Consider the following 26948-nt stretch of genomic DNA (forward strand, 5'->3'; position numbering starts at 1 on the left):
GATCGAACCCTGCTCTCCCACATTACAGGTGGATTCTTTACCAGTTGAGCCATCAGGGAAAACCAAAAATACTGGAGTGGATAGTCTATCCCTCCTCCAGGGGATCTTCCCAACCCAGGAATCGAACTGGGGTCTCCTGCCTTACAGGTGGATTCTTAACCAGTTGAGCTACCAGGGAAGCCCACATATAAGCATATCTCTGGGAAATTATTTACAGCCTTTTCCCACCCAATATTGCCTAATTATTCTAGGCTTGATTCAAGTTCCATCTATTAAATACTTGGAGGAACCAATTGATTCTATGTGTACACCTTCCAAGAAGACCTACTCTAGGCTGGCCTCAGCGATGCCTATCTGGGGACGTGACATTTAAGCTTAGATTTTAGTGGAGACATAGAAGATGATTTGGGGCTTCCCTGCTGGCTCAATGGCAAAGAATATGCCTGCCAATGCTGGAGTCACAGATTTGATTTTTGGGTTGAGAAGATCTCCAGGAGAAGGAATTGGCAACCCACTCCAGTATTCCTCCCTGGGAAATCCATAATCAGAGGAGCCTAGCAGGCTCCAGTCCATGGGGTCACAAGAGTTAGACACAACTTAGCAACGTGGCTAACGACAAAAAGATAAGTTAGCCAGCAAAGAAGTTGGGAGGGAGGGCATTGGCTCAAGGGGTTTTCCAAATGGAGAACTGCTGGTGAGAAGACCCTGAGTTTGTAGAAAGAGCTTGTCTTATTTTCAGGAAAAAAAAACAAAACTGCGAAGTAAGGAAAGAGTGGCACAAAATGAGGTTAAAGAAGATGATAGGGAAACCAGGGCTTTGTGGGCTACACTAAGAAATTTGGATTTTATTCAGAAAAGCCATCAGAGGATTTTCAGGTTTGCAAACACATGATCTGCTTTGCAATTAAAAAACAAACCAGTCGAACTGCTATAGGGTAAATGGATTAAATGGGAGTTAAGAACTGAACTGAGGCAGCCATTTGGGGAATCTAATGCAAAGATCCAAATGAGAAAAAGGGGGGGATGGCACAGAAGATGACCAGAAGCAATGAGACCTGAAAAGTATTTAGGAGGAAAAATCAACAAGGCTTGAGGACCGGTGTGGGCGTGGGTGGTGAGGAGACAATGTCAAAGGTGGCTCTTCATTTTCTGGCACGGGTTATTTCTAGAAAAAGGGCAGGTTTAAGAAGAAAAATGATGAGATGGTTCTAAACATAAGTAGTTTTTAGAGCTCAACAGACATCCAACTGGAAAGTCAAATCCGGGCTGTACAGTGGGTGCAGCGCTCAGAGGAGTCGTGCGTACACGGCACGGGTGTATTAAGTTCTACATTATCTAGGACACAGATGCTGTGGATGAGGTCAACACAGAACAACCTGAGAAGTGTAGGTAAAGTAGACCAAATCTGTATCATGACCACACTTCACACTGAGCAGTTTGGTGGCAGAGATGGAGAGAGAAATACCAGAGAGGTAGGAAGAAGCAAGAAAGGTATGTTGTCATCATGGCCCACGAAGAAGTGTTAAAGAATGGAGGTGTCAGCTGCGCAGGTTTCTGAGTGGTCACATAAGGTGAGGACAGAAAAGCGTCTTCCGGATTTAGCAACATGGAGGTAGGTCAGCTGCGAAGCTGAGATTCGAGAACGACGATGTCCCCACCTGTGTCCTCTGCCTCGAATTTTCAGATTTGGGGCTAATGTAAGGCTCTCCCAGTTTGGGCCTCTGCAAGCACATAACTTCCTTCTAGCTGTTCTCTAAAGTATGTGTAAACATACCCCTTAACTTGCAACATAGAGCTGAGCTTCAAGGCCTCCGGATAAGAGGCTAAGGAAAGACTCAGCGGGTTGGCAGAGCAGCGGCCCGGGGGAGGCGATGCGCGCGGGGAACAGCCGTGTCCGATTGGCCGAGCGCGGCAGCAGCCCGATGATTGGCGGGAGCAGAAGGAGGCGGGGCGTCAGGATGTGCTTTTTCTTTCCGCTGGTACTTTCGCTTTGCTGCGCTGAGTTTGCGGGGAAATCCTGCCGCACTCGGGAGGACGCGAGTTAGACCCCAGATAGAGCGGAGGCGACCTGGGAGAGGAGGCACGGCTGTGCTCTCGCCCATCCCTGCGGGATCCGGCGTGCAGAGTGAGTGAGCGTGAGGTTCCGGGTGCCGGGGTGGGACGCGCCTGGACCGGCTTCGTCTGGGCCCAGCAGACCGATGCCCAAGGAGCGCAAGCCTGTAAGTGCTGACAGGTGAATCCGTCATCCGGAAAAGAACGCGTATCCCAGGTGTTGTTTCCGGTGATGGCACGGTTGCCCCAGTCAGTCGTGCCCTGGTAGTAAAAAAAAAAAATGTGAAATAGAATCCCGCCCCTCCCCCACAACAGTGCATCTTCCCATTTACCCTCTTTCCCTCCCCTTCCAGTAGAGTCGTATTTTCTTCTCTCCGCAGAAAGTTTGCATTTGCCGTGTGCCACCCCTAGAGAGCTGTCTAAGCTAGGCAGACCCTGTGCATGCAGACTCAACAGTCTTGGCATCTGACGTGCTGTGTGTAGCTGCTGCTTGTGTTGAATCCCTAGTCCTTCGCTGGGGCACAAGGTGACAGGTTAGTAAATGTTAACGGAAATGAATGAGTATGTGACTTTGAAACTTAATTATATATCTGTTTAAGGATAAAAGAGCTTAATATGCTCCTGAAGTGTAAAAGTGATGATTAGTTCCTGCAGATCCCCAAATAATATAATTAGCCTTTAAAAAATTCTGACTAGTACCAAAAGTTTGGGGGAAGAAAAATAGGTGTGATTGATTGTGCTTTAAATATTGTTTGTATAAGTTGGATAGATTATTCTTATGGGACGGAAATAAAACGAGCCCCCAGCACAATCCAGTTTGCAGTTTGATGCAGAACTTAAAACTTGTTGGACCATAATATGGTTTGCCTTTTACTTTCTAATTCAATCTACTAGATTTCAGTTCAACAGACTTCTGTTGAGTATATATTACGTGCAGGACACTGTCCAAAGTGCAGAAGTTGTTTAAAAAGAAAAAAAAAAGTCTCAGCAAATCTGAAGCTTACATCATTTAGGGGAGACATCATAGAGCATTTTTTAAGAAAGACAGGTGTCAGTGTGCATGCTCAGTCATTAAGCTGTGTCTGACTCTTTCCGACCAGGAGAAGGAAATGACAACCCACTCCAGTGTTCTTGTCTGGAGAATCCCAGGGACGGGGGAGCCTGGTGGGCTTCCGTCTATGGGGTCACACAGAGTCGGACACGACTGAAGTGACTTAGCAGCAGCAGCAGCAGACTGTAGCCCACCAGGCTTCTCTGTCCATGGGATTTTCTAGGCAAGAATACTGGAGTGGGTTGCCATTTCCTACTTCAGGGGATCTTCTTGACCCAGGGATCAAACCCGTGTGTTGCATCTACCTGCATTGGCAGGCAGATTCTTTACCACTGAGCCACCAAGGAAAACAGGGACTGACACCCAAATAGAGATGCAAAATGCAGTGAGGCACAACTCAACGAAAGCTTAATTGTCTCTGGGTATGTCTTAGCTTATAGAAGAAATGGCATTTGTACCTGTCTTTGAATGCTAGTAAAATTTAAAGAGGCAAAAATTTATGGGGAAGCTGTTTTCAAGGGTGAATGACAGCTGGAGCAAAGCAGAAATTTTGGACGAAGCCAGGGGTAGAAAAGTAGATAATTTGGTGACAGAGTTGCTTTGTGAATGGATGAAAATAGTGTCAGACTGGAAATCAGTCGGATAGTGGGCAAACTAGCAGTTTTGTGCAAGAGAATGATGTGGTCAAAACCCACGTGCAACAGAAGGCTGGATTGCGAAATAGTGTTGGAAGCATGGAGGCAAGAGGTCTCGAGACTGGAAAGGAAGAAGTCAGGTGATTTAAGGATGGTCTTGCCACTCCATGTTGGTACCAAGTTTTGCGAGAAGATGGAGTGGATTCTGGATTTGTTAGCATGAATTTATTGATCGCCTGCTTTGTACCAGGTGCTGTGCCTGTATTAGCTCATGCAGTCTTAACAATCACCCTGTTGATACAGAAGTGTGTCACCTGTGGTCACTCACCCTAAGAAGAGTGTTGCAGCCCCTGCTGGTTGACGGTCTGGCCAGTGTTTTTACTTTAGGCACATCCTTTTTAGATACTTAGTAGGGAGGGAGAGCACTGCATATTTGCAATCTTTCACTCAGGTAAGATAAATTTGAAGTGAAAAATCAAATTGCTACACCAAGTATACCAAAGGTGTGGACTTGGGTTCGTTTGTACTGATGTTTTGTGATGCTTAACTAGTTTTGTGGCCCCACCATATGCTTACCTTCCTTTGGAAGGAAATTTGTGAAGCAGACATGACTTCATGCCTGCAGGCATGTGCTTGCCAGCAAGCATGCTTCTTCCATGCCCTGCTTGAAAATCCAGAGCCTTTCCTCAGGCCTGGTAGAACAAGATTCACTTACATCTGCTCAGAATATTGTCAGCTGTGCGCTGATATATTGGGTGGCAAAAACCTGAACAAACCTTTTGGCCAACCTGATAAGTCCTAATTTACGCTATGATGAAGGGAGGCTTTTCATTTTCCTGGTGGATGTTCAGACTTCCTTAAATCAGGTTTTTGTTTTAATTTTTAATCTTCAGGGCTACTATGTAAAAGTTGATTTCCGTTCCGTTCCGTCGCTCAGTCGTGTCCGACCCTTTGCGACCCCGTGGACTGTATCCTACCAGACTTCTCTGTCCATGGGATTCTCCAGGCAAGAATACTGGAGTGGGTTACCCTTTCCTTCTCCAGGGGATCTTCCCGACCCAGGGATCGAACCCGGGTCTCCCGCATTGGAGGCGGATGCTTTAACCTCTGAGCCACCAGGGAAGCCCAAAAGTTGATTTACAGTTATCTAAAGAGATTGGAGGAGGAAATGGCAACCCACTCCAGTGTTCTTGCCTGGAGAATCCCAGGGACGGCAGAGCCAGGTGGCTGCTGTCTATGGGGTCGCACAGAGTCGGACACGACTGAAGCGACTCAGCAGCAGCAGCAGCAGCAAAGAGATAGTATTTATCTTTTCAAATTTCATTTAACAATGTAGTTTCAATCTTTAAAAATTATTACTGAGATTTAAGAATTTTGTGCAACTTTGTTGTGTGCAGTAGACAGAGAAGAAAATATCTCTTTTAAAAGTTATATAACACAAGTAATTCATTTTAATCATGTGAATCATGATATATAGAATACCAGTTTAAAGTCCTTTGAGTTAAATTACAAATGTTCTGTAATTTCTAAGAGCAGTTTTGGGGGAAGTTTTTACAATTTATCTTAAAGCAAATAATGTCTTCCACTTATTAATAAAGGTGCAGTTCATTTTAAAGGCATCTGAACACCTACCATATGCCCAGCACTGTTCTGGAGATAACTTCAGTGAACAACCCTCCCCAACCTCGCACTACCACTGTCCTGGACAAATCATTCCCTTCAGTGGGAAAAACAGACACTAATCAAAATAAAAAAGAAAATAGGTCCTAAGTCAGATGGTGGTAAGGGCGATGGAGAAAAGTACATCAAGGAGGAGGGATAGCGTTTTCTGGGATGAGAGGTAGTGTCAGTTTAAATAAGGTGGCCAAAGAAGGCTTGCCTGATACATTAACATTTGAGCAAAGACCTGAATGTGTATTTTATGGGGAAGAAAAAATATTGACCCAAAATGCAAATGAAAAAACAAAACAAAACTGGTTTTTGGAATATTGAGATCCATTTTAAAAGTATACTTGAGACAAGTTATGTTTTTGATTAAGCAAGATATTTAGAAGAAGCACAATGCTGGACATGCTTTTTTTGGAGCTGTGGGCTTCCATTTGTGATCCGTGCTCTCTTTCCCTATAGGATGTCCCAGTGGTATGAGCTTCAGCAGCTTGAGTCCAAATACCTGGAGCAGGTTCACCAGCTCTATGATGACAGTTTTCCCATGGAAATCAGACAATATCTGGCACAGTGGCTAGAAAAACAAGACTGGTAAGGAGAACTCACCTGACAGAAGGAGGAGTTTTTCTACACTTTTAAAATAACTTGTAGATTGAATGACTTGGAACTACACCGACTAGCAGATGAATCTCATCAGTAGCCGTTGGGATTATCTGTTGCAAAAAAAAAGTGTTGACTTGAAAAATGTCATGTGTCTCTAGAAAGCTAAATGCATTAGTCATTAATTTTATGTACTTTTCAGTTTAATTATACATCCACCTAAATGCTTTGGACAAGTTACAAGATGCTGATACAAATTATTTTCCAAGTTAGGATCCAGGTTATAGAAAGAAGTAAGTTCAAGCCAAGTCGTGGTAGAACACTTATGAAAAGTATAAAGTAATGCAATTAAGGAAATAGCTCTTAAACTGATATATGTTCTGTTTTAAAATTTATTGTTAGTTCATTGCAAATATTTTAAATGTTCTGAAAGTATTTGACATAGAAAGTGAAGGCTCCTGTTGATTTTTTGCCTCCAGAGATAATCACCATTGATAGTTTTATGCACAAGCTTGGCGTGCTAGAGTTGTTCATGCTAACGTTATATAATAGAAATACTATACTCCCTGCTGCTAAAAGCACTGTCAGTTTCAAAAGAAGGGAAGAAAACCCAGGAAAACACTTTTAAGTTATTTTTAATCATTTCATTTTGGAAAACAGTGTTTATTTTGTTGGTTTAAAGGTGAAAGTCACTCAGTTGTGTCTGACCCTTTGCAACCCCATGGACTACACAGTCCATGGAATTCTCCAGGCCAGAATACTGGAGTGGGTAGCCTTTCCCTTCTCCGGGGTATCTTCCCAACACAGGGATTGAACCCAGGTCTCCCACATTGCAGGCATATTCTTTACCAACTGTGCCACAAGGGAAGTAGTATCTAAATGAAATGTGTACATTTTGACCCTCCTAGGGAGCATGCTGCCAATGATGTTTCATTTGCCACCATCCGTTTTCATGACCTGCTATCGCAGCTGGATGATCAATACAGTCGTTTTTCTTTGGAGAATAATTTTTTATTGCAACATAACATAAGGAAAAGCAAGCGTAACCTTCAGGTATGACCTTCGTTTTGTGTTTTAGTTGAAATGCTTCCATGTTTACATAAGAGAGGTTTTTCATTCAGCAAGTATTATTGAGTACATTCTCATTGGTATTTAGAAAATTACAGAGACTATCAATAAACTGCCTTTATGTGGATAATACTTTATAGCAGAAGTAGAATAAAATATCAATTCATTTTATGAACATAAGGAATTTTCAAGCTTCACGCTATCACTTAGGCATAAGTAGTCTTGAAAGAAATTCGGTGCTATAATCTTGTCTTATTTAAAGTTGTTGATATTTCAGTCATTAAGAAAAAGGGTTATATGTTAAGAGCAGTGAGCTGTAGTAACATGTTAAAGCTCAAAGGAACTTTAGTGATGAGTCCAGGCAGAGTGCTTGGTAGGCAGATGAAGAGTAAGTCCAGAAAGGTTTGACATCTCTGAGGCCCAGGAGTGAGGTGGTGAACTGGAGTTGGACCCCGCCTTGCCTTGCTTCTGCTGGAGTTGCCCTTCCTTGGAAGAAAAAGTGAAAGGCAGTTGCAGGCATAGAGAGTATACGTCAGCGTTTTAGGAGTTCTTCGTAAGTACTTTCGGCACTCCATAAGCCTGGTTACTGTTGTTATTTCTGTGTTAATGGAATTTTTCTGTTTTAATGGAGGTGAGTACTGCCATTGTCTTGTTTTATTCCTCACAATGAGACTGTTCAACTTAATTAGAAGCTTTTCTCCCCTCTGTGAATGTATATATGATTTTATAATACCAGGGAGTAGGAAAGCCAGATTAGCTTTACAGAAATTTCCTCTCCTACAGAGTTGACTTGATTATACCTGTTATAAACAGTGGCACAATTGCCAGTACTTTGCAAACTACCTTTGACAAGAAAGCAGAAAAACTGAAAAGAATGTCTTTGGTCTAATTCAAAGCAGAGACCATCAGATTAACTGAGGAATAATCTGGATAACTTTTGTATCATTTGCATTGTCTCAGGATCGTAACAAGAGAATTGGACCCAAGAGCAACAAAAATGAAAAATATTTCAGGAACTGTATACAAAAATACTTGTTTTTTTAATCAAGAAGTAATTTAGGAACCTGCACTTAGTTGGACAATTAAAGCAGTTTTGGTCATAATATGCAAAAAGAATATTTTGATGTTATCAAAAATAGTTTATATAGGATTTAGTAAGTGCAGGATGAGCAAAATCATTTCAGTGTATAATACACAGTGGTTTAAACATTCTGAAGATTAATTTACTTTTATTTTAACAACCCATGTCTAGGATAATTTTCAGGAAGACCCAATACTGATGTCTATGATCATCTGTAACTGTCTGAAGGAGGAAAGAAAGATCTTGGATCATGCCCAGAGAATCAGCCAGGTACTTTTTCCCTAATTGAACATAAAAGATAATAAAGCAATAAACATTTATTCAGTCATCCAACAAGTTTTATTGAGGCCCTGTTTCAAGGCAGTGGTGACTAGCTGTCTGATTTTATTGCCCCCAAGAAGTGGGGACAAATAAGTATCAAGGTGTTACAGGCCCAGACTTTGAGAAAGGACCCTATTATAGTAGAAGTCATTCTGGGTTTGAAAAGCCTTTTTAGGTTGTGATAGTTGCTGTGAAGATCATAAAGCATGATACAATGTGGACAGTAGTGAGAGTGTTGGGTTGTTTCTTTGGATCAGGGTCAGGCATCATCTCTGAGGTGCCAGGGTAGGAAAGGAAGCAGCAGATGGCTGGTGGGCTCTTGCAACAGACTGAGGGAGCAGAGGGGAAGTATGTGAGGTCAAGGCGCAGTCAATGGTGGTGGGAAGACGTGGGCAGAGTCCATTGTGTTCTGCACGTGGCACCAGAACGGCTTACACTGAAGGATCTGATGCGGAAGTGAGAAGCAGCAGAGTCTAGGATGACTGTGATTTGTGACTTGCATCACTTGGAGATACTGTTTACTAAGCTGGGGAAGATAAGAAAGAGACAGGAGTAGGGTTTTGGCAGGACACAATAGGTTTTAGAAAAGAATGGGTTGATGGGGAAATCAACAGCTTTGTTCTGAATGGTACTGAGATATCCGTTAGGTATCTAAGACATCCAAACAGTGAATGAGTCAGAGTGATACCATAACCAAGATTTTTTAAATCATGATTTTATTAATCCTAATAGAGACCTTCCTGGTGATCAGGGTTCAGTTTTTCGAAGTTATTGTGACATTTACTCATGCCTTCCATTGCTGGGGTGGTGGGAACAACCCAGCAGACAGTGAAACCACTGTGGTTTGAGTTGTTCTGGCTGAGATCATTCCATTATTGGGGGAGAAGGTCAGACTACACAATGGAATGCTTCCTATGTCCATTTCTCTAAGGAATAGCTAATAAAGTGAGCTGTGAGATTGGGAGGTAGGGGTGGAGGAGAGAGAGTTTGAGTCGAGACGGTGAATGCCATTTTCCTTGCCCTTCCTGAGCATTTGCCCAGTCCCTGTGACTCTGCTGCCTCCCTGGGTGTTTGGTTCCTGTCACGCTGAAAGCTCCTTGCTGCAGTAAGCATTTTAAAGATACGTATTATTGGTTGCAAGCGTACACTGGCTTGTTCATCCTAGTGAACAGAAGTGTCAGGAGGAAAAGCTGGCCACACTGCTGCCTCTGACAGAGGTGTGCCTTCTTCAGTATGGCCTGCACCTGGGAGACCCTCAGCAGGAAATTTTGATTATCATGTGGATTTTTCATTGTAACAGCATTATGCAGTGGGCCTCTCTGTATCTCAGATGGGCTTGAGTGGACAGCCAAGAGCAGAGACAGGCAGAAGAGTAAACTGTTCACCTTGGGGTACCTCAACCTTTCCCTCCTCACATTTGGCCCCGTGGCAGCACTAGAAAATGAAGGAGGTGATTCCTGCTCTGCCGGGTCAGCCCCATCTCTTGGGTGTGCTTTGCGTTTGGAAGGCTTGTCATCTTTTGACTTATTTTAAGCCCCTCAGAGGACACTGAGTTTATCAGTGACCCCTTCGGAGGAGGTTAGTGGACTGCCCAGCTGTGACCAAGAGAAGCAAGGCCTTCTTGGGCTTTGGGGGAAGGTCCTGGATGTCTGGGGGTATCAGATCATTATTTTAGATTCCACATATCCACAAACAATATCTTGTGATATTTGTCTTTCTCTGTACAATTTTGATATGCCTCTGAATTATCTGGAATCTTGTAAAAATGGGGTTTCTGATTCAGTGATCAAATTAGGATCTGAGATTCTGTATTTCCAGCAAGCTCCCTGGTGGTAAGGTGATGCTTGTCTGGGGACCACACTGAATTGCATGACTTTGAGACAAATAAGAACAGGGTAAATAAGAATAATCTTCTCTATAGCATTTGAGAAACCCTCAAATAAATTCCTGTGTGGTCTCAGGCAACTGTATGAACTGATGGAGAATTCTGGATACACGACTTGTTTAGTTTAGATGTGGATTGAGCCTCGTCTTTCTTTAGGCTTGTTCACAGTTTGCCAGCACTTCCCAGGGCCTTGAGAACTGAGCTTTTCTTGTGCACACTCATATGGGAGGCCTGCAGGAGCTTCTGGAAGGTCCGAGAGTCCGGTGGGGCACAGGGTATAGACTTGACTTTGGAGCTTAACCAGCAGGTAAATACAACAGAGGAAGTCATGGCTGCTAACCATGTCCCTTCCATTACAGGCTCAGTCCGGGAACATTCAGAGCACTGTAATGTTAGACAAACAGAAGGAGCTTGACAGCAAAGTCAGAAATGTGAAAGACAAAGTTATGGTGAGTACTGAATAAATGTATCCATATTCTCTGTAACTTTTTATAGGGGAGATAAAAGTTTCTGTTGCCCTAGTGTGAATGTTTTAACTGATTTCAGTTTTTTAAGCAGTTGAGAAGAAAAGTTTCCCCCAAATTCCAATCTCTAAGTAAACAAGTTGATGCAGCCAATGAGCAGATAGATATTTATGGCCCGTGTTATAACTTCCAAACGTGGAGCTTATCTTTTCCTTCCTTGCAAGATCATGCAGTAACTGTGGACTTTGCCCCATCACCGAGTGAACTAGCTGTTGCTGCTCTAAATTGCCCTTTATGGCTTCACTTCTTAAATTGGCATGTTCCTGGGGTTACATCATCGAACCCCAGGATAAACGTAGTCTTTCTCAAATACCTGTTTTAGTCCAAGGCTTGGAAGGGGCACAAAAACATCTCAGGGAAGGAAATTTCTGATATATTTCTGATTAGAATAAAACATCCGCAATAATTTTAAGATAGACCTTCCCAGACCATCTATGGGAGTAGTGCACTTTGTAGTATGTGTTCACTCCCCTCCACTGTGGGGCTATGTGGAGGGGGTGAGGAGTCCATCTTTGCACTGGACCTGTGTCTGTGAAAGCGGCCTTTCTGCTGAGGGGCCCGCTTTCCTGTGGGTCTCCGGGTCACACCAGCATGACCTTGACTTTGTGCTTCAGATGGCATTTTATCAAACAGGTTCTTTGGAGCAACTTTACCTTGCTGCCTCTGAGGGAAACATCTCATTAAATGAGTAGACATCAAGTGGCCCAGTCCAGAAATAGGCATATGTTTTGTTTTCTAAAAAGGTTATTATATACTTATTAATGAAGTAGAAATTATTCATTATTAGAATTTTATGAATCTTATTCATCTTTGAGAGAGCAGGATTGTATCCATGGTTTTCTGGGTCCTATAGAAACAATAATCTGTTTCCTGAATTGATACTTTTGAACTGTGTTGTTGGAGAAGACTCTTGAGAGTCCCTGGGACTGCAAGGAGATCCAACCAGTCCATCCTAAAGGAGATCAATCCTGGGTGTTCATTGGAAGGACTGATGCTAAAGCTGAAACTGCAATACTTTGGCCACCTCATGCAACGAGTTGACTCACTGGAAGAAACTCTGATGCTAGGAGGGATTGGGGGTGGGAGGAGACGGGGACGACAGAGAATGAGATGGCTGGATGGCATCACCGACTCTGTGGACATGAGTTTGAGTGAACTCCGGGAGTTGGTGATGGACAGGGAGGCCTGGCGTGCTGTGATTCATGGGGTCGCAAAGAGTCAGACACGACTGAGCAACTGAACTGAACTGTAAGGCTTTGTTCTGAGTACGGTGGAAACACTTATTTATGTCTTTACTTGTAGAGTATTGAACATGAAATCAAGACCTTAGAAGATTTGCAAGATGAATATGACTTTAAATGCAAAACTTTGCAGAACAGAGGTAAGAGTTAACATTTAAAGCAGTGTCCATTGCCTGTAATTTTTTCTGCCTACATTAGCTAATAAAGGCAGGTACTCCTTCATATTTACCAAATATTTTATGACTTAATTACTAGTCTTGACTTCTTGATGACCAGGCGGGGGTTTTTTAATCTCAGTGCTATTGACATTTTGGGCCAGATAACCTTGTTGTGCTGGAGAAGGAAATGTCAGTCCAGTCTAGTATTGTTGCTGGGAAAATCCCATGGACAGAGGATCCTAGCAGGCCACAGTCCATGGGGTCACAGAGAGTTTGACACAACTGAGCACACACACACAGCCTTGTTTTGGGGACTGTCCTGTGCATTGTGAGATACCCTGATAGCCCAGTGGTAAAGAATCTGCCTGCCAATGCAGGAGATGTGGGTTTGATCCCTGGGTTGGGAATATCCCCTGGAGAAGGGAATGGCAACTCACTCCAGTATTCTTGCCCGGGAAATACCATGGACAGTGGAGTCTGGTAGGCTGTAGTCTCTGGGGTTGCAAAGGTCAGACACGACTGACTGAATGACGGCAGCCTGGGCATGGTAGATGTTTAGCTGCATCCCTGACTTCTGCCCACCAGATGGCAGTAGAACTGCCAGTGTGTGTGATTGCATGCTCAGTCCTGTCTGACTCTGCGACCCTGTGGACTGCAGCCTGCCAAGCTCCTCTGTTCATGGAATTTTCCAGGCAAGAATCCTGGAGTGGGATGCCATTTCAAAACTGTCCCGATGTTGCTCAGTGACCTCTGGAGGCCAAAACCAACCCCCGTTGACACCCCCTGGTTATGTGCTGTTCACTTACTGTGCTTCACCTACTGGTGGACATAGATGGATAGGTGTTTTGAGTTTGCCACCCTAATCCCCAAAGTTTCTTTAAATGTTCCAGCTCTGTGTGTACATACCATAGGTGAAGTTCAGCACTTTCCCCGTTTTTTAAAGCAATTTTACTCTATTTTGTTGCTGCTTGTTTTTCATGATGACAGGATGTCCACTGAAAATAACCTCAGAGTGTGCATTGTGTAGAACAAGCAAAGTACTGCTGTTACCCTATCAGTCTTTTGAGGATATCATGATAAAATGGAAACATTATTTGTAATAATATGAATAAAAATATGAGAGAAAGAAACTTCAGTGACACTTTTCCAAATTGTTTGCTTCTCTTTCAAAGCCACGGAGATGCTTTGTATCAATTTTTTTTTTTAAACTGAGGTTTTGAATCTTGTCCCTTATATTCACTGAGGCAATATTCTGACAGTGACTAAAGAACCAGACAGTACTAGTTCTCATTTACATGAATCATTGAAAACAAGGACTTTGTTTCAGAGTGTCCTGTTCTGGTATATTTTTGTTTTGTTCAATAGTGATTGAAGAAGACCAAGCTTGGACCTGTCTTCAGATAGCATTTGGGTCATATTTTCCCTAAATGTATGTGAATCTTGCCTTCAGTTTGTTTTGTCGTCTCTCACATTTTTGTTTATCTGCTGTCTCTCCCAATTCACAGAACATGAAACCAATGGCGTGGCAAAGAATGATCAGAAACAAGAACAGTTGTTACTCCAGAAGATGTACTTAATGCTGGATAATAAGAGAAAGGTAGCGTTTGACGTTCCAGAATAACACAGTACTTTTGTCAGAGACTGTAAATAATGAACTTGAAATTTAGAAATGAGGCAGAAATTATTTTTTATAAGCACTTGGCTTAGTGCCCCAGTTGAGAGGAAAGAATAAAATTCCGCGATTAAATATGTGTTTATTTCACTGTGTGTCTTTTTCTCCCTTTAGGAAGTCGTTCTCAAAATAATAGAGTTGTTGAATGCCACCGAACTTACCCAGAAAGCCTTGATTAATGATGAACTGGTGGAGTGGAAGCGGAGACAGCAGAGTGCCTGTATTGGGGGGCCCCCCAATGCTTGTCTGGATCAGCTGCAAAATTGGTAAGATAGGCAGCTGACTGGTGAGATGCATAAACTTGTAGAGTGAACATTCAAGTTGTGTTAGTTGCATGGACCCTGTGAAAACTTCCATTTGGAGTTGGACGTAATCCAGCTGCTTCTTGCCCTGGAAACACTCACTTGAAAAGCGCAGTGTTAGTTTGCTCAGCTTGGTGTGGAGCACTCCTCTCCCTGCTGTACACGTGCCATGGGACGTGTCACTTGATGTGCCAACACACCAGTGACATGGTTATCACACATTTAACAACTTAAGTCCCAGTGTTTTATTAAAAATGAAAGGGCTCGAGGCATTTTCCAGGCTTACATAAAATAACAGTTTGTGGGCCATTCATTCAGCCATCCATCTAGTAAATATTTATTATATGCAGTATGCCAGGCACTGGGCTAGGACCTGGGATGCAAGGTGAATGATTCTTGGTTGTTGCCAGCAAAGAACTTTCACTGGGAGATAGGAGATGGACGTGGTAATAACTACTCGGTGAAAGATTGCCAAGGTTATAACAGAGACTGTTCACAGTCCATGGAAGATGAAGTAAGGAGTCACCAGGAAAGATAAAGGAGACAAAATGGTCTTGCACTGACTCAGGAGTGAACAGGAAAAAACCACAGAGCAGAGAGGAGAAAGGTGTGGACAGAAGCAGCAGGGAGGGAAGGACCTGGGCCCGAAGTTCTTATACTGGGTGGCTAGAGAGTCGGATACCAGATAGGGAAGGAAGAAAGCAGAGCAGACAAGAGGCTGGAGCCTGGTCGTGGAGGTTCCCATACTATTCTGGGAACTCCAGGACTTTCCCAGTTGACACTAGTGAGCCAGGCAGGCCCTTTATTTATATGGAGATTCATTTCTCTGATTTTTGTATTTAGGTCTGAGGATAGGATAGAGACAGAAAGGCCTGTATTTCTGGTCTGCTCTGAGGATGTTTGAATGCCGAATTCCAAAGAATAGCAAGGAGAGATAAGAAAACCTTCCTCAATCATCAGTGCAAAGAAATACAGGAAAACGATAGAATGGGAGTGACTCGAGATCTCTTCAGGAAAATTAGATACCAAGGGAACATTTCATGCAAAGATGAGCACAGCAAAGGACAGAAATGGTATGGACCTAACAGAAGCAGAAGATATTAAGAAGAGGTGGCAAGAATACACAGAAGAACTATGAAAAAAAGATCTTCATGACCCAGATAATCATGATGGTGTGATCACTCACCTAAAGCCAGTCATCCTGGAATGTGAAGTCAAGTGCGCCTTAGGAAGCATCACTGTGAACAAAGCTAGTGGAGGTGATGGAATTCCTGTTGAGCTATTTCAAATCCTAAAAGAAGATGCTGTGAAAGTGCTGTACTCAATATGTCATCAAATTTGGAAAACTCAGCAGTGGCCACAGGACTGGAAAAGGTCAGTTTTCATTCCAATCCCAAAGAAAGTCAATGCCAAAGAATGCTCAAACTATCGCACAATTGCTCTCATCTCACATGCTAGCAAAATCTCACACACTGGTAAAGTAATGCTCAAAATTCTCCAAGCCAGGCTTCAGTAGTACATGAATCATGAACTTCAAGATGTTCAAGCTGGATTTAAAAAAGGCAGAGGAACCAGAGATCAAATTGCCAACATCTATCTTCTGGATCATCGAAAAGCAAGAGGGTTCCAGAAAAACATCTGCTTTATTGACTACGCCAAAGCCTTTGACTGTGTGGATCACAGCAAACTGTGGAAAACTCTTAAAGAGATGGGAGTACCAGACCACCTGACCTACCTCCTAAGAAATCTGTATGCAGGTCAAGAAGCAATAGTTAGAACAGGACATGGAACAACAGACTGGCTCCACATTGGGAAAGGAGTACGTCAAGGCTGTATATTGTCACCCTGCTTATTTAACATATGCAGAGTACATCATGAGAAATGCTGGGCTGGAAGAAGCACAATCTGGAATCAAGATTGCCAGGAGAAATAATAACCTCAGACATGCAGATGACACCACCCTTATGGCAGAAAGTAAAGAACTAAAGAGCCTCTGGATGAAAGTGAAAAAGGAGAGTAAAAAAGTTAGCTTAAAACTCACCATTCAAAAAACTAAGATTATGGCATCTGGTCCCATCACTTCATGGCAAGTAGATGGGGAAACAATGGAAATTGTGAGAGATTTTATTTTCTTGGGTTCAAAAATCACTGCAGATGGTGATTGCAACCATGAAATTAAAAGCTGCTTGCTCCTTGGAAGGAAAACCATGACCAACCTAGACAGCATATTAAAAAGCAGAGACATTACTTTGCCAACAAAGGTCCGTCTAGTCAAAGCTATGGTTTTTCACAACCATCATGTATGGATGTGAGAGTTGGACTGTGAAGAAAGCTGAGCACTGAAGAACTGATGCTTTTGTACTGTGGTGTTGGAGAAGACTCTTGAGAGTCCCTTGGACTGCAAGGAGATCAAGCCAATCAGTTCTAAAGGAAGTCAGTCCTGATTATTCATTGGAAGGACTGATGTTGAAGTTGAAACTCCAATACTTTGGCCACCTGATGCGAATAACTGACTCATTAGAAAAGACCTTAAGATAGAAGGCAGGAGGAGAAGGGGACGACAGAGGATGAGATGATTGGATGGCATCCCCGACTTGATGGACATGAATTTGAACAAGCTCTGGGTGTTGGTGATGGACAGGGAGCCCTGGCGTGCTGCAGTCCATGGGGTCACAAAGAGTCGGACATGGCTGAGCAACTGAACTGAACTGAAGGTATAAGCAGAGACCAGGGGAGGACTGACAGAGCTAAGCAGACCAGATGGAAGCCTTAGCATCAGTGGGCAGGAGTGGGTGGTGGCCTGAAACAGTTCTGAAGGGCCCAAGGGCCAAAGATCTCATGAGATTACTTTCTAGATTGCTGTTTTTTTCTTTTTCCCCAGGAGCCCTGTGAGGTCCCCACTGTCTAGAACCCCTATGGTCATCTTAGGCCACATGGAGCCTCTTGTGGACATAAGAATGCCCTCCATTGTCCCCTGCTGTGCTGTGCAAGAATTGTCAGCATTTTCTGGTGTCCCTCGGCCCAAACAGGATTGGGAATCCCTGGGTTAGAATCCTGTGGAATGCGCCCACCTGCCATTGATATCCTGCCTCTCATTTCACACCCACGGGCTGTGCCCTCAGGGCTGTGACCTGGATTCAAGGAATGAAAACACCAACCGAAGGAGATGTTTTTCACTGAGGAGTTGATGCTCTTATCATCACTCCAGGCCAGGACTTCCACAGTCCAACATAGCTCAGAGCCTCCATCACCTTTGGTTTACTGTCATGATAGAGGAACCCGAGAGTAGTCGCTAGCTTTCCTCCTTGGTTTATACATATATTTTGAGTGTCTGATAATGATTAGATTCTGCACCTTGCCTCTCCTTTCAGTTCAGTGACATAGTAACCCCTGTTCCCTCGTCTCCTCCTAACCCAGCTTGCATCCCCCCTCTGCCTTGCTGCCTTGACCGCAGGTTGCCCTCTTGCTCCTCCCTGCACAGTGTCACTGCCCTAATATAAAATCTGCAGGGGCCCCTCACTGCCGCCACGGCACCTCCTAGAGTGTCTGCCTTTTTGTGTCCCCTTTCTCTGCACCTCGCCCCCTTTACCCTGTGCCTTTAAGTTTCAATTATCTCATAACTCAGTTGAAGTCCAAGATTCCCTTGACAGCAGTCCCCAAACTTTTTGGTACCAGGGGCTGGTTTTTTGGAAGACAGTTCTTCCACAGACAAGGTTGGGGGGATAGTTTCAGGATGATTCAATAACACACTACATTTACTATGCACTTTATTTCAATGACATCAGCTGCACCTCAGATTATCAGACATTAGGCCCCAGAGGTTGGGGACCACTGCCCTACAGGCTTCCACTCCCCCTGTCCCCATCTCTCCTTAGGTCCCTCTTGGTGGGTTGCAGAGGTGTTTTTATTTGGGCTGTAATCATTCAGTGCATGTTAGTTTTTTCTCACAAATAATGACTCCTGGTATCTCCAATGGTAAAGAATCCGCCTGCGATGCAGGAGACCCAGGTTTCATCTTTGGGTCAGGAAGATCCCCTGGAGAAGGGAATGAATACCCACTCCAGTATTCTTGCCTGGGAAATTAAATGGACAGAGGAGCCTGGCAGGGCTACAGTCCATGGGGTCACAAAGAGCAACTAACACTTTCACTTTCACTTTTTCACTTTACACCGAGACAAGATTTGTTCTCTGTTTTTTCCTGCACTGCAGAGCTGGGCAAATAACATCACATGTTGTCTGTAAACAGTGCTTGCTGGTTTCCGTGATTCTCTGATCCAGACTGCTTTGGGGCTGTTTGTGATGAAGACTCCGTGGCTTGTACCTTTCCAGGTTCACCATAGTGGCAGAGAGTCTGCAGCAGGTTCGTCAGCAGCTTAAAAAACTTGAGGAGTTGGAACAGAAATACACCTATGAACATGACCCCATCACCAAAAACAAGCAAGCCTTATGGGACCGCACCTTCAATCTCTTCCAGCAACTCATTCAGAGGTAACTTGAGCAAGATGTTTTTGTACCTTTTGCAGTTATTTTACCCAGAGGAAAATTTTATGGTAATTCAGATAATTTCAGTTCAGTTCAGTTATGTTCACGGCTTCCCTGAACCAGGTCTTCCTGAATTCCTTGTATATACCAAGGGCCCATTTTTCTTGTGACCTCCTACTCTGGTAACCTGTCTCCTTCTCCTTGGCCAGTCTCTGACGAGACCTGTTGAGTCTAACTTGTATTTGCCCTCTCTTTCCTATTCCATGGTCTCGTCACATTTTAAGCTCTACTGAACTCCTACATAGTAGCTTTTCAAATGGTTCCGCCCCAGCCCCTTCTTCCCTATTCCTTGTGGCCCTGTGCTCTGCCAGAGCAGAGTTCCGTTTGATTTTTCATCACCTGCTACTCTGAGGGGAGCCCCTCATCCGGTCGTCCAAGCCTCACCTCCACAACCTGGCCCTCACCAGCCGTTCCATGTTAGCTTCTGCATGTGCCCCATTTCCAGGCAGACTTGACCTTGTGCCCACCCTGGACATTTGCTTCTCCGTGCCTCTCCCAACAATATTTCCTCTGCCTCAGAGCTTTCTTCTCTGGTAGCTCATTTTGAAACTGCATCCTCAATGTTTCCACGTATATTCCATTGTGAAACTTTTGCCAGACTTCTGGGCAGACGCTATCTCCCTTCCAGAGCTGCATAGTTCATTCTTTATTCTTCTCCTGTTCTGGATTTTGTTGTATCATTGTCTCTGCATTTCTGTTATCTTTGTTGTAAATTGGAAGGTCTTCGTAGACAGAGATGTGCCTTTGTCATCTTCTTCGACCACCAGGGCCTTATGTAGTGCCTTACCCAGGGCTAGGTGTTCCCAGTGCGCTTAGTAGGTCAATAAACGGCCCTGACTAGAAGAGTAGAGTTCATATTGCAGTTTTTAAATGCTAACTTGACATAATAAAAATGTCTTCTGTTCCCTGTGGCTAATGTCCAGACAGGAATGTCCAGATGTTGGATTTTGAAATAGATGCACTCAACGTTTACTCTCTACCTTGATTTTGAAGTAATCAAAGACATTTACTTGGGTTTTAGAGTGTAGATTTCGTTCTTTTTTTAAATGAAAATTAATATTTGGAAATGTTTATTAGGTAATAAAAATTGCTAAACAGTTTTACTAGAATAGCAATTTTCCAAAGGAGGTTAAAATGTAAGTTTCAAAGTATGATGGTAAGCAGTATGCTGCTTGGTTCATTTTCAACTATAGTAAATTTTGTTACTGTTTTTTATTTTTAAATTGAGATACTATTGATATATTAACATTATATTAGTTTCAGTAATACAACAGTAGTGATTTGATGTTTGTGTATGTTGCAAAATGATCACCACACTGGTCAGTGAGCAAATTTGATTCTTAAATTTGTAAATGAAGAGAATCCAGTTGAGAATTTTCATTGTTCAAGAGTGTCACAGGTCTTTGCAATTACTGATTTTGTTGAGTGCATCTGTTAGACTTGGGTATGTCTTTCATTGTTCAAGAGTGTCACAGGTCTTTGCAATTACTGATTTTGTTGAGTGCATCTGTTAGACTTGGGGATGTCTTTATTGACTGTAAAACTTCAGTTTATTCATCCAACTGGTTAGGAGTTTTTCTTTTTTTTTTTTTTTAGGAGTTTTTCAACTATTTTTTTGATCGTACCCTCTAGCCCCCTCTCCTCCTTAGGGAAAATAACTTTTTACTGCCTCAACTTTAATGGAAATGCTAATTTATCCTTTGCTGGGTATTTACAGCTCATTTGTGGTGGAAAGACAGCCCTGCATGCCAACTCACCCTCAGAGGCCATTGGTCTTGAAGACTGGAGTCCAGTTCACTGTGAAACTGAGGTAATAAAGAAAAGGTAGAACCTCCACACCTCCTTAGGGCTCCCCTGGTGGCTCAGATGGTAAAGAATCTCCCTGCAGTGCAGGAGACCTGGGTTCATCTGGGTCCAGCAGATCCTCTGGAGAAGGAAATGGCAACCCACTCCAATATTCTTGCCAGGAGAATTGCATGGACAGAGGAGCCTGAAGGGCTACAGTCCATGGGGTCGAAAAGGGCCTGGCATGACTGAGCGACTAACACTTTCACTTTCTTTCCACACCTCCTATCACAAAGTTTGCACCCCAGCTTCCTTCCACAACATAGTTACATAGGGGGGTGCTTTAGAGGAAGTAATTTTGCAGTAGGTATTTTAATATGAGTTCTTACTTAGAATACCTAAGAGTATTTTCTGTTCAACTAGAAGTATAACAAAGATATGTGCGTGTATACACACAAACACCCCACAGTTTTTTCCAGTTATAGGTATAATGAATGTTTACTGTAAATAGCAATTCAAAATTGCAGAACTGCACATGGTAGAGAGTAATCTACGGTAAGCAGCGTGGTGTCACTCCTCCCAGAATTTTGTCCATGTCTACATGAATATATAAATAAATACATTTTACTTTTATATACATGAGTTTTTTCATGCATAGACTTGCAAAAGTATATATGGCATGATATATTTCATTTTTAGAAACCAGAGTTCTGCTCTCTGTTATTTGGCAGACTATTTTTCTCCTTCGTAATAAATTGTAGAAATGTTTCCATACGAGAATGTCCAGCTTTACTTTCTTCAGTTGCATGGCTGCATTCATTTATTAATAGCTTTTCTTCTGCTGATGAGCACCTGGACTCAGAAGAGGTGGACTTAGCTTCAGAGTTGGCCCTGGTCATTTTTTTCCACGGTGCTGCTGAATTAGGTCCACAAGTGCTATGTCTCGGCTACCAGTGGTACAGCACCAGACTCTGACACCCATGAGGTCCCAGAACTCAAGCTGGCAAGGGGAGCAGTCTCATCCCATCATCTGCTTGACTAAAGGGAGCCAGCCAGTGAGGGGCTCTTCCCTGGGCCTCTAGCTCATCAGAACAGAAACACACTGGAGTCTCAGCCCAGGGCTCTGTCCCTCCACTTTCCACATTGCCTTGGAGTGGTTAGAGAGATAACCCTTATTTTCCTGATTATGGGTCAGAGTTTTTATTTTCTCCCAACAGGTTAAGCATTAGATACAAGTTTTGGTAAAGGGTAAAGTTTGCTATTTTTTACCTCTGTTGTTTAGTTGCTCAGTCGTGTCCGACTCTTTGGGATCCCATGGACTGTAGTCCACTGGACTCCTCTGTCCACGGGTCTTCACAGGCAAGAATACTGGAGTGGGTTGCCATTTCCTCCCCAGGTGATCTTCCTGACTCAGGGATCGAACCCGCATCTCCTGCATTGGCAGGCAGATTCTTTAGTGCTGAGTCACCTGGGAAGCCCATTTTTTACCTACAGAATTAGCCCAAAATAGAAATTTTGATAAACCCCAGCATTGAGGAGGCAAAATGGGGAAGCAAGTGCCCTCACTACATTTTGTGGGAATATAAAATCTATTGCTTGCTATCAGAATTTAATGTTATAGTTTTGTCCCAGCAACTTCACAGCTTGGAATTTATCCTACAAATACACTTAAAAAAAAGAAAAATCCAAGACATACAAGGATGCCAATTCCATTGTTTGTAATAACCAAAAACTGGATGGGGTGGGGCTTGTTGAAATGTTCATCAGTATGGAATTGGCATAATAAATAAGTTGTAATAGATAATTTTTAAAAGTAATTATGACTTTAATTTTTCTTTTCAGGCTGCTGGTGAAGTTGCAAGAGCTGAATTATAACTTGAAAGTCAAAGTCTTATTTGACAAGTAAGATATCTCTAATATTATCAAAGATACATATACTATTGAAATGTTGGTTCTGTTAACCAAACATGGACTGATGCGGCGGGGCTGTTTGTTAGTGATTCCAGCAGATTTAAATCAGTAATTCCTGGGTTTTGGGAACTTTCTCTAAGATCTGGTATCAGCGTGTCTTTTTAGACTACAAATGAACAAAAGTATGAGAGCATTTTATGTATATGTGCTTGTTCCAAGCAGCTACCACCTCAACTAGGCCAGCCCCAGAGAAGGGGCACTTGATCAGGCTCCAGGCCACCGTGATTCTTCGGCCACTGTGGGCTTGTTTCTGGAGTGAAACTGACGGCATTTTGGGGGGCATGTATGGAGCCTGCTGGCTTTACACTTCTCTCTTCTGAACAGTAGGAACCCAGGAATGGGCAGGCTCTCAAGAGGTCTAAATGAAGCAGGTCGATCCTGTTTTGTCCTTAGACCCTGAACCCAAACTAGCAGTGACCAAGGCACTTACATTAAGGAGCAAGAGGGCTTAGCCCCTGCCATTCCCCCTTGATATATTTAATGCTTTTGTTGGTGTGTTTCAGTTCAGTTCAGTTCAGTCACTCAGTCGTGTCCGACTCTCCGCAACCCCATGAATCACAGCACGCCAGGCCTCCCTGTCCATCACCAACTCCTGGAGTTCACTCAAACTCATGTCTACAGAGTCGGTGATGCCATCCAGCCATCTCATTCTCTGTCGTCCCCTTCTCCTCCCGCCCCCAACCTTTCCTAGCATCAGAGTCTTTTCCAGTGAGTCAACTTGTCACATGAGGTGGCCAAAGTATTGCAGTTTCAGCTTTAGCATCAGTCCTTCCAATGAACACCCAGGATTGATCTCCTTTAGGATGGACTGGTTGGATCTCCTTGCAGTCCAAGGGACTCTCAAAAGTCTTCTCCAGCACCACAGTTCAAAAGCATCAATTCTTCGGCGATCAGCTTTCTTCACAGTCCAACTCTCACATCCATACATGACCACGGGAAAAACCATAGCCTTGACTAGATGGACCTTTGTTGGCAAAGTAATGTCTCTGCTTTTTAATATACTATCAAGGTTGGTCATAACTTTCCTTCCAAGGAGTAAGCGTCTTTTAATTTCATGTCTGCAGTCAGCATCTGCAGTGATTTTGGAGCCCAAAAAAATAAACTCTGACACTGTTTCCACTGTTTTTCCATCTATTTCCCATGAAGTGATGGGACCAGATGCCATGATCTTTGTTTTCTGAATGTTGAGCTTCAAGCCAACCTTTTCACTCTCCTCTTTCACTTTCGTCAAGAGGCTTTTGAGTTCCTCTTCACTTTCTGCCATAAGGGTGGTGTCATCTGCATATCTGAGGTTATTGATATTTCTCCCAGCAATCTTGATTCCAGCTTGTGCTTCTTCCAGCCCTAAGTTTCAAAACCATTTATGATACTCCAAGTCACTTTCCTCTGGCTTTTGTCTCTTTCTATTCCTGTAACTATAGCCCTCTTTGTACCTTTGTTTCCCTCCCATCTTTGGTTTTTCTGTGTATCAGTTAGCTTTTGCTGCATAACAGATAACCTCAAACCTAGTGGCTTAAACTCAGAAATTTATTATTTCTATTTTTCTGTGGAGTGTGGGTGGTCCTTCTAGTCTGAGCTGGCCTGGTTGCTGCTGGGTGGTCTAGCATGACCTCATTATATGTCTGAGGTCTTGGCTGGGATAACTGGGCTGTCAGAGGGGCCAGCCTGGGCTTTCTCACATGGCAGTGGTGTTCCAGGTGGATCCAAGCAGCAACATGCTGGGCCTATTAGGCTAGACTTGGAACTTGCACAGCACTGCTCCCATTCATTGTGTCTGGAAAAGCAAGTCAGAGTCCCCTGAAATTCAAGAGACAAGGAAATATGTTCTGTGTCTTTAAAGGAAGAGTTGCAGAGGTTTTTGTGGCCACCACAGTTTTGCCACAGTCTGCTTAACTCAGTATCTCTTTCGGTGTGTTCTTGCCTTTTTGTCTTTTCTGTCTGTTCCAGTTCTGAGTTTTCTTCTTAGTTTTGACAAGAAAATTGGTCACTGTCATAGCTGACAGTGATTATCAGCTGCAAAAGCATTGAATGTCTAGTTGGGACAGGAAAGGAAGCTAACTCATTTAACTGGGTCTCTGACCTTCTCCTGCCCCTCAGTTCAGTTCAGTCGCTCAGTCGTGTCCGACTCTCTGCGACCCCATGAATCACAGCACGCCAGGCCTCCCTGTCCATCACCAACTCCCGGAGTTCACTCAAACTCATGTCCACAGAGTCGGTGAGGCCATCCGGCCATCTCATTCTCGGTCATCCCCTTCTCCTCCCGCCCCCAACCTTTCCTAGCATCAGAGTCTTTTCCAGTGAGTCAACTCGTCGCATAAGGTGGCCAAAGTATTGCAGTTTCAGCTTTAGCATCAGTCCTTCCAATGAACACCCAGGATCGATCTCCCTTAGAATGGACTGGTTGGATCTCCTTGCGGTACAAGGGACTCTCAAGAGTCTTCTCCAGCACCACAGTTCAAAAGCATCAATTCTTCGGCAATCAGCTTTCTCCTGCCCCTAACATACATTATTTGTACAGAACATGACAACATTATCGCTGAACTTATATAAGATTCTGGTCTCTCAAAATTTTAACCTTAGATTTAAAACTTGGCAGTTTCCCCAAGTAATTGACTATTCAGGTACTTGCCTAAAAGCATTAAAACTAATAAAGTGCAAAAATAAGACCCAAGCTGTCACTTTGGAGGGTCCTCTGAGTTCTGTAACCCAGAGCAATACTCTCTGCTCAGTCTCCAGGGCTTAGCTCATTGCCTCCTGCAGAGGGAGTAACCGCTCAATAAGTTGTGATAACTCAGGCTTACATTTCCTGAGGGCGAGCTCTGTGCTCTCCTTACCCAATAACTAGTTTCCTCCTCCCGGTGTTCTGTGTGGTTGGTGCTGCTAGCAGGATGTACAGAAGAGAAAAGGTGAGCCCCAGTTTACTTGCCCAAGGTCGCTCAGCAGAACTTGGCAGTGCTGGTGTGGGTTGATTGAGGGACAGAGTGAATGATAGGGAAGAAAACCCACAGGTATAGATTTATTGGTTATTGATCTTATACTTCTGTATGTTTGTGAATGCGAATTTCACATTTTAAATACACATGTATGATTACTTTTTTTTTTCTTGCAGAGATGTGAATGAGAGAAATACAGTAAAAGGGTATGTGAAGTACTTCGCACTATGTTTTGCTCTCTGCTTTGTTTGTTTATGCGTTGCCTTTTAAGTATCCCTTCCCTGTGTTGTCTAGGTTTAGGAAGTTCAACATTCTGGGCACTCACACAAAGGTGATGAACATGGAAGAGTCCACCAACGGGAGTCTGGCGGCAGAATTCCGACACCTGGTAGGGAGACCCATCCCCCCCTTTGCCGCTGTGTCTGGCTTATCAGGACTTATTACAGTGGAGTGGCACTCTGTGCCATATGTGATGCAGAGGGGCTCCCCTGGGAGGAGACTTCTAGAGTTTGTGGCTAGTGACTTCAGCAGCACTTGGGGAATCTTGGCTCCTCCTCCTTATCCCAGGGCTCTTCACTCTCTCTTTCTGCCTGTCTCTCTCTCAACCATACCTTCGTATGGGGAAGTGAGCTCTGTAAAATATTCCATAAACCAGTGTGCACGCAATCTCTCTGCATGTGGTCCCTCGACGGCCTCAGTCATCACTCACTCTCGACTCTTGGAATTTTCCTGAAGGTCGTTATTCCCCCACATCCTGACTGGTGCTTCCCCCATCCAAGTGTGGCAGACCCCAGGGGTCTCTCCTGGGTCCCTTCAGCACCATCTTCTTCCTGGGGTCTTGTCTGCAGCCACTGTCTCGACAGCTTTGTTTCCAGAGAAGTAGGGCCCGGGCACCAGGCAGTGGAAACCAGCAGATGGGGGGTGCCTTCTCCCCTCTCTCCCTGAAGATTCGGGGCTGCCAGGTGTTCTGTAGATGTGTTGGTGCTGAGCCCTGTGCACCCTCTGGCCTGGAACCTGCAGGGAGATTCAAGGCACTCCTTTTCCCCCTGGCAGCCATCTCATGAGCCCGCAAAATCATGGTTAGGAAGCTGGACTTTACGTGAGAGCCTCAGTCCAAACCAGGAGTCTGAGGATATCCAGAGCTGTTCTGGGGGCTCTGAGTTGCTTCCTTAAAACCTACGTGATTGAAGACCTTTTCAAAGGACTGTCTGAGAGGCCTGAGACACTGGGCCAGTCTGGGAGATTCTGCCAAGGGAAGTAGAGGTGGCAGAAGCTGTGCCCGAAGTCTGGGGATCATGGCACAGCTGGAGAAGGTGATGGGGATGGTTCAGGACAAGCTTGCCCAGGGGAGGGAGCAACATGCCACTTCCCTGGCTCCTTCTGAACCCTGCAGTGTTTACAGGGTGTCAGGACTCTGGGGAAAGGCACTCCCCACTCCACCTCATAAACCTCTGCAAGGGTC

The 26948-nt window shown here is 43.9% G+C and overlaps 1 protein-coding gene across 5 annotated transcripts in view; it reads left to right on the forward strand.

The window, feature by feature from the left end:
* The first annotated feature begins 1974 nt into the window (after positions 1 to 1974).
* STAT1 (signal transducer and activator of transcription 1) overlaps positions 1975 to 26948 on the forward strand; it is a 41019-nt gene continuing 16045 nt past the window's right edge. The window contains exons 1-14 of one of the 5 annotated variants that reach the window (XM_088828758.1): positions 1975 to 2125; positions 2433 to 2585; positions 5866 to 5994; positions 6912 to 7056; positions 8324 to 8422; positions 10718 to 10807; positions 12185 to 12263; positions 13787 to 13878; positions 14068 to 14219; positions 18585 to 18743; positions 20515 to 20607; positions 22425 to 22484; positions 25663 to 25692; positions 25781 to 25874. In XM_088828758.1, the coding sequence (XP_088684884.1) occupies positions 5867 to 5994; positions 6912 to 7056; positions 8324 to 8422; positions 10718 to 10807; positions 12185 to 12263; positions 13787 to 13878; positions 14068 to 14219; positions 18585 to 18743; positions 20515 to 20607; positions 22425 to 22484; positions 25663 to 25692; positions 25781 to 25874 (1221 nt within the window). In that variant the 5' untranslated portion in view covers positions 1975 to 2125; positions 2433 to 2585; position 5866. Of the gene's footprint in view, positions 2220 to 2432; positions 2586 to 5865; positions 5995 to 6911; positions 7057 to 8323; positions 8423 to 10717; positions 10808 to 12184; positions 12264 to 13786; positions 13879 to 14067; positions 14220 to 18584; positions 18744 to 20514; positions 20608 to 22424; positions 22485 to 25662; positions 25693 to 25780; positions 25875 to 26948 lie in introns of all 5 variants that reach the window. The other 4 variants (XM_055397787.2, XM_055397788.2, XM_055397790.2 and 1 more) reach the window with 4 other exon arrangements.

This window comes from Moschus berezovskii, chromosome 2 (assembly GCF_049115385.1).
Source record: "Moschus berezovskii isolate FMDL1 chromosome 2, NW_MosBer_1.0, whole genome shotgun sequence".
Classification (NCBI taxonomy): Eukaryota; Metazoa; Chordata; class Mammalia; order Artiodactyla; family Moschidae; genus Moschus; species Moschus berezovskii.